At 39.5% G+C, this 8,124-nt stretch overlaps 1 protein-coding gene across 6 annotated transcripts in view; it reads left to right on the forward strand.

Moving 5' to 3' along the window:
* DOCK9 (dedicator of cytokinesis 9) overlaps positions 1–8,124 on the forward strand; it is a 189,806-nt gene that overhangs the window by 44,829 nt on the left and 136,853 nt on the right. For all 6 annotated transcript variants that reach the window (XM_025208610.1, XM_025208614.1, XM_025208611.1 and 3 more), the window contains exons 3-5: positions 621–710; positions 2,850–2,932; positions 4,767–4,836. In XM_025208610.1, coding sequence (XP_025064395.1) covers positions 621–710; positions 2,850–2,932; positions 4,767–4,836 — 243 coding nt within the window. The remainder of the gene's footprint in view (positions 1–620; positions 711–2,849; positions 2,933–4,766; positions 4,837–8,124) is intronic.

Here is an 8,124-nt window from a genome sequence, read left to right on the forward strand (position 1 = left end):
CTGGGATGTGGCTTCCAGTCAGAGTCCTATGGGGAGCTTAAGGATGTGTAAGGAGGTGCAGATGTTGGTGGGTGGGGAACAGCATAGCCTTCGCACTGTCTTCATACTCAGGTTTAAAGAATGGTAGAGTATGAGATCTGCATTTGATACCTGCTGTGGAAAAAGTCTTCTGAATAATTTGCATGGATACCCCAATGAATAGATGTGACTTTTGTGTTTAAGCACACTTGATATTATAGCTAATGTTTGATATCTCCACCAATAAAGGTAGAATTAAACTCTCATATTTGTCTTTTTAATACACCCTCATAATGAATAAAGTGCAACAAATATCCTTTTTATGGTATAAAACACTTATACTGCTTTATTTCATGTTTCGGGTCTTACAAAAGGAAATGGAAGCACTGTTCAAATCCTTGAGGTATAAAGTAATACATCAGCAGTAAAAGTACATAATGTATTTGCCTTTTTGGAATGTTATTTGGTTTTTAATTGGGATAGATCAAATGTTTTTTCTAAAGTGCATCTAAATTATATTGATGAAATGAACTGAAACTGAATTTTACTACATTATATTTGCTTTTTAATTGATTGAAGGCCTTTTCTTTTTCAATTACCAGACAGCATTACTGAAACGCCAGAGTCGATATATATGCTCTACAGTTCCTGATAATGCAGAGAAGGAAGCTCACAGCTTGTTTGTAACTGAGGTAACTGTGTGTGGATTTGGGGGGAAGGTATATGCGTGTGCACACGTGTAACTATGGATTTCAGTTGTCAGCTTGCTTCTTTATTGTTCTCTAGCTAATCTAATTCTCACCCAGTGGGGGTCCAGGGGAAATGTCCAATAGGGCTGTGCAAAATTTCTCTGGGTGTTTCATTTCGAAGCTGTTTTGATGCGTTTCGAGCTTGAAACAGTGAAATCGAACTGAAACAAAAGCCTTTGAAACAGCTTCGAAATGAAACAAGAGCTTACTTGCTTCAGTGCTGCTCCCAGCCAGCAGCAGCAGCCTCCTGTGATCTGGCAGGCAGATCAGGGACCCACCCGCACCCCCAAGAGGGCTGCAGGGGCTGTACTGGATGCCTCCCGGGGGTTCAGGCCCCTGGAGCTCCCTGCTGAATGACAGGAAGCTGCTGCTGCTGGCAAGTGACAGGAGTTTTGCTTGTTAACACCTTGAGGTGCAGTTTCCCAGAAACCTCTGCACCTGTGTCCTTGAAACTTGGAATGTGTCATGCTCTCAGAAGGGGCTACCTTCCCTGCATGTTTCATCTGTATCGGGCATGAAATGACAAAGTTATAGATAGTTTTGTGCTTCCGCACTATAGCCTACAGGCAAAACGTTGAAATAGTGAAACAGTTTCAATGGAACAAAATGGAACAGTGCTTTCAAAACTAAACGAAACTCGAAACGAAACACTGTCCCATCAAAACGTTGAAACGGAAGTCAAAGTGGAACAGTGCTGTTTCGCACAGCTGTAATGTCCAGGTAAGAAATCCAATTCTTTAGCAGCTGCATTTGAAGGGTGATATCTTATTTGATAACTATATATTTCGTATAATCATTGGTGTATGTGTCTGAGGCTTTTTACCTGTGTCCTCTGTTGCTTGTTCTGTAGGTCCCTTGCTTGGATTAATAGTAGTGTGGGGTGTTTCCCCTTTCTTCATTCTTCCTTCTCTTTTAGCCTTTGCTGCTCTTGTTTTCCTGCAGCAAATTTGAAATGTCTATGTTTCTGGTCAGTGAAATGGGACAGAGTCTATTTAAATTGCATTCTATTTACCAATGACTTTTCATTTCGTGACTAGGAGATGTTTTCTTTTCATGATCACTTTTTTTTCAATCCTCTATTTCTGTCACAGTTATTTTGCTAGTAATTGTATTGTTTTAAGAAAAATGTACAAGATACATTCAGGCCTGTTTTTAATCTCTTCTGACTCTGAAGCTAGTCTGTTAGAACCTTTGTGCTTTTATCTCACTGTAAGACATGCTTGGTTGTGGGGAGCAGCATGGGTGAGTTAAACTATAAAGTTTAATGAAACATGACTGGCACTTAAATTTGCCCAATAATTATTCTTTATAAAAAATGAGTAAAAATGTTTTAGAAATATTACATGGTCTGTTTTATGTGCATATGTGTTCACAGTATGTGAAAAACTTGCTTATAAAACATATTGTGTATGAAGTATTGTATAATATTGTCTCTGGCAATGCACACAAAAATTTTATTACTTCTACTAATGCCAAGATAAATCAGCATTATGTGACAGCCGCATGGGTGGAGTAAAAGGAAACTTCCTGTGATCTAGTCCAGAAGAGAATGACATAATTGTCTTTCAACAGCTGCAGACATGCAGTTTGGATTCAAAACATACTTGTTGGATTAAAAATATAAGTTTAAATTGAATCCTGATTTTACTTCTTCCAAAAGGGGAAGTCCTAAATTGATCACGCTATTCTGATAATACAGAGTATTAGACAAAGTATGCTAAATGTTCAGTCAGGTTTCCAGTCACTTTTAGATGATGCCACTGAAGAAAGTGGTAAAGTTCAGGTGTTGACTAACTTGATAAAACTAGCTTTATAGATTCTTTGTGCCTTTAATAGTGCTTTCAATTTCTTGCTAAGCACTTTATTGTTTGTTTTTAGATTCTTCATTTGATTGTTTAAACGTACTTGAAAATTATATTTTTCATATTTAAGAGCAAAAAAAATTTCTGTATAACACAGATAACCATAATAGTATTTCACAAGGACCCATAACATAGGAAACCTGCTTTACGTTTCTAGGGAATGCTTTTAGTTAAACATGTTTAAGTTAATATATTGTGAACACTTGTTTCTATTATATAGTGCATCAAAACTTACAATTCAGACTGGCATGTTGTTAACTATAAATATGAAGACTACTCAGGAGAGTTTCGGCAGCTTCTAACGTAAGTGAATTATTCTGTACTATATTACAGATTTTAAATTTTCAGAGGAACTTCAAAAACATTAAACATGTTTGTAAAGCTGTCTTAATTGTAGGCTAGGTAAATAAGTTCTGTACTTAACATGGCAAAAATAAACCTTATGATTAAAATATAACAAGTTATTTTAAACTATGATAGAAATGTACAGACTTTGCAATATTTGAGGCAAGGTTCCAGAAGTTTGGGGACAGAATTTAATTTATATTTCAATGTGGCCAGGATTCTCATGGACAGTAATGGGCATATTTATTTTATTTTTTATAAAGCACTGAAACTATACACAGTTCTTCAATAGCAATAATAACAACAAAAGAAGTTTGAGGCCTGCATGTTAGAAGAGTATAAATAAAAAGACGGGCATTAGGTGTTTTTGGTTTTTTGTGTTTTTAGTTTTTTTCCTGAAACTAAATTATTTGTCTCTTACCATCTTTTAAACTGGCTGTACACACTTTATAGACTGTAGCTTTGAAGGAAATCGGTTAGTCTTTGACATTGCCTGGCTAGATCCTTGTATATTGCATGCTTCAACTTCTGAATAATTTAAAAGCAGTTAACTGATGCCTATGTCAGCTATGATCAGAATAGTCCAAGGTTATAAGAACAAGTGTACTTTGCAGTAACCTAGATCTAAATTTGATAATCAGGCTTCCCTTTACAGAAGTGGTCTAATGTAGATTTCTTTGAGAAACACTGCTTCAATTAGATTAAAAGATTAGCCGCCTTTAATTGAATTGAATATAAAAATGAATAATACCATTAATGCAATATCCCCATGTTACTTGATATCAGGTGGAAATTAATGTTGTAGTGTACCACAGGTTTTCTGAATTGATAACACCTTAAACACATTGTGCTTTGCGTAGATGTGATATCTTTTATTAGACCAACTAAATAATTGGAAAAATGGTTCCTTGCAAGCTTTCTGGGCATAAATACCCTTCTTTGGGCTCTCTCTGTGCCTGAAGAGGGGTGTATGTGCCCAAAAGCTTGCAAAGAACATTTTTTCCAACTATTTAGTTGGTCTGATAAAACACATCACATCTACCCAACCTTGTCTGCCTATGTCCTTAGACCAAGAAGGCTACAACCAACAACCCTAATGCATTGTGGAATTTTTTTTAATAAATAGGAAGTGATTCAAGATTTTGGCATGCAGGACGGTAATGAAACGCATGGGACTGGGAAAAGTTCATTTACAAACCCCATTTTTGGGAAAAAGAATGGGGTGGGGGAAAGAAATGTGTGTACTTATGTGGTTAGAACTGATGGTTCTACCTCAGTCACCTTTGACATCTTTGAGCCACCATCTTTGCCATTATCATGCTTCCTGCTCCCAATATCTATCTTACTGTGGAGTTAGTTAATCTACTGTGCCCTAATATTGGCACACATGTAGACTGTGATGCATCACTACAGAGTCTACTCCACAGTAAAGCGCACCCACAGCATCTGAAAGATTAACAGATCGTTTGCAAAGTCTTGTCCCCAGCTTATTAGACACATAGGAGGTAAAACAGCATTGCAATAGCAGAAGATCATTTACTTCTCTTGAGCTCAATCCAAGGGCTTCTTCCTTCAGGATAATGAGAGGCCTTTATAAAGTGCAGGGTGTGTAAGCTGAGGAAATAGCTGAACTGAATTATAGTCCAACAGAGAATGTGTTTTGGCCTATTGATATTTAATGTCTTTGTTCTTTCAGCTGAGGGAAATTAAAATAGTACTGAATAAACATGTGTAAGTAAGTGATCATGACTATTTATACTTTTTTGGTGTTTTTTTTTTTTTGCTCCTTTAGCAAAGGGACCAAATCGGACAAACTTCCAGTTCATGTATATGAAGTTGATGAAGAAGCAGATAAAGATGAGGTGAGTTGATTTGTTTTCTATATCATTTAGTTAAGATTAGTCCATTTAAAAGTAGCCTCAAACATGTTTTTGTCATCAAGTAAAAATAGAGATCTAGGTGTGGAATCTAACCTTATTTAAATTTCTAATATTTGAAACTGAAAAATCTATAGATGTGGACTTTTAACCAATCCTATAGTCCCAATGTCTCATACTATTATCAGTAGAAATTGTAGTAGGACATAGGACTGGAAGGAACCTCTTGGGTTACTGAGGCCAAGCACAGATGTACGCTTTCTGTGTATGGATAGAATTGCCAACCCTGAACCCTGCAACCAGCTGCTGGCTTTTAAATTTCTGCCCCGCTAATTAACTGGAAGACAAGGGGAAGCCAAAAGGGCTGATAGCTGGTCCTATGGAGCTTTCCTTAGCACCTGGCTCCTAGCCCCTCTGGCTTCCCTTTGCTGCCCATGCTGCCCAGTTGACCCAGAGCAATACAGAGCAAGGCAGGCTGCTGTGCTACAGCGATAAGACTCTGGAACCTTGCCACCACCACAAAATGCCCCTGTCTTACCTTGCACTGATTGTGGTCAGGTTGATGCAGTGTAGGGCAAGGCAGGCTGTCATGTCCCTCCACAGGGCTTCCAAAGCCTTGCCGTACCAGTTGAGTGCTCCTCCTTACTCCCTGCACTCTTCTGGGTCAGCCTGGAGGTTTGCAAGGAGCAGAGCTAGTCTCCTACAAGGGAGAATTTGGAGGATTCCCACCATGAGAGAATGCTTCCCTCCTGCCAGTCAGCTGATTGGTAGTATACAGGGGCATTCTTCCTAGGCTGGAACCCCCCTGGCTATCTGTGGTATCTGCTGCTTTTCAGGAACTGCCAACTTCTACTTGACTGTATGTCCCCTTCCCAGGCAATTAATGAGCTCCCCTACAGGTGGGAATGGCCATGGGCTCATCTTTTTAATGCCCATGGCTGGAGAAGTTGCCTGTGATGCTCTGCAGCCATGGGGTGGAAGAACATCTATACAGTCCAGCTCCTGGGCTGTTTTTCTACCAGAAGATATTTCTTCCAGTAGAAGTGAATGTCTATACATAGTTTGAGTCCAGTTCTCTGCTACTAAAAGCAATGACATCGTATTCCTTTCTTAACGACTGTAAAAGATATGTGTATATTCCTCCATGGAATATAGCAGTAGGAAAAGAGAGCTGGGGAAGAAAAGAGTTTAATATTGTGCGGGCCGGGAGCAGTCCGAGGCCCTTTCTTCGCGCGGCGGGCTGTGGCCAGCAGCCCGGACACGCCGGGTCGGGGAAGGCAGGCGGCACACTAGAATTAGGCACGGACGCTTAGTGGTTGATTTAAGATTATTTTACTTACACCGAAGATGATCGTGGTGCAGGCAGGAAAATTTGCTTGAGTTGCAGTTACAAAACAAAACAAAACTCGAACCTGCAGAACGTGAGGGTACGTCGCAATGGGGTTTCGGCGACGGGAAGATGAACAAAAACCTCGAGAGTATGTCGCAATGGGGTTTCGGCGATGGGAAGATAAACCTGCAGGACTCGAACCCGGGTAGAGCTCTGGATTCACTCACACGAAGTTTGCTAGGCTCCGTGGAACTTGCGCACAGGGAAGGGTACGTCGAGGGATCAGGCGGCGACAGGGAGAGGCGAGAGGCTGATCAGACCCCTATAGCCAGCTCTAAGGTACATGCGCTGGGTCCGATAGGCTCCGCAGCGCACCTAGAGTTCTCCTCAAGATGTTTACGGAGTCCCCCCTTGGAGGGTTCTCCTCTGGAGATCTCCAACTTGGGCGGAAACCGCTCAAGCCTCTTATATGGCTAGCAGGCCAATCACTAGCCACCACGTGGGAATAATTTAGAACTGGCCAATAGTGGGACACAAATTTGTATACGAATGGCGGGAACTCCTTGCACCGTGCATTTCTCTTTTGCAACCTAGAAATGCACCCTGCAAAGAAAGCTACAAGTGGCGGGAAATAATTTAGCAGTGCCAAAGCACACACAAACAAAAATCACACCCTTGGGTTGTGACAAATATAATTAAAATCAGACACATTTTGTCAAATTAATAAACTTTATGAGTAATACTGACAAACAAAGCAAGAGTGTTTTCTTCTTTCAAGTGGCAAGATTGGCTTTCTGGGGTAAAAACATGTTATTTTCTAGACAAGAATTTATTTCAAAAGTCTTGGAACATTTAATCTCATTTATAAACTATTATTTTAAAAAGGCTGTGAACACCAAAGTTTGCAAATGATGCAAAAATGTAAAAAAGCAAATAAGTAACAGTGCTATCATACCTAAAAAGAAATGCATATGTAGCTAAGGGATTTTGGTAATTCTGGGTATTGGGTCAACAGATGGTCAGTGCTATTTATCAGCAAATTTTAAAATTGGCTTCAGAGCAAGGTGCTAATCTAGGGAAATAGATGATTGTTGAAACAATAATCTGTGCGGGAGGACGGTTTGGAGCTTACTCTGGAAAAACATGGAAAACATCAGTGTGCAAGAATGAAAATAGGGAAATGAATCTATAATCTGTTGAGAACAGGAAGTAAACTTTCAGTGTAACAGCACTGTGCTGTTGGCTGTGGATTTTGTTTTCCTTTTTATTGCACCATCTGTTAATTTAAAGTGCAGGAACTTTTTTTTCAGCTCTAGAGATCTGAGTAAAAACTGTATTCACTAATTTTACTATGTATGATGAACCATAATGATTTTAAACATTTAGGTATGACAACATACACGGGTTAGCAAGATTGGCCAACCCAGCCTAGTAGAGCCATGCTATTGGAAAAAGATGCCCAAGCTGAGGCCCCCCCACCTATCCTGCTTCCCCCCTCCCCCTTTTTTTAAGGGGAAGGACAGGATAGAAAGTCAGGATTTAGTTCTTGTAAGAGATGTATATAGAGATACTTCCACAGTTGTTTTGTGAAGCTACAACAAAGACCTTAAATACTCTGCACCAAATTTGTGATTTAGCCCTGCATTTTGTACTTCTGAGAAGGACTTTTGAGCTCCCTTACTTAGATAACCCCTTTACATTTATTGTGTGCCAGGAAAGAACAGTTAAAAACAGTGGTTTACATTTAATAACATATTTAGCGCTCTGATATCTAAACACTTTTTAAAACTTTTACAGCTCCTTTCCTATGTTTTTTGACGTCTGGATTGTAAATGTTAAGTCGTTGATGGTAGACATTTAAGGGTCCAGTTTGGCTTGTGGGTAACAATAGGAACTTGACCAGAATCCAAGAGCAGCTCAAGCATCTGTACAAGTGTAGGGAA

This window comes from Alligator sinensis, unplaced genomic scaffold (assembly GCF_000455745.1).
Source record: "Alligator sinensis unplaced genomic scaffold, ASM45574v1 scaffold744_1, whole genome shotgun sequence".
NCBI lineage: Eukaryota > Metazoa > Chordata > Crocodylia > Alligatoridae > Alligator > Alligator sinensis.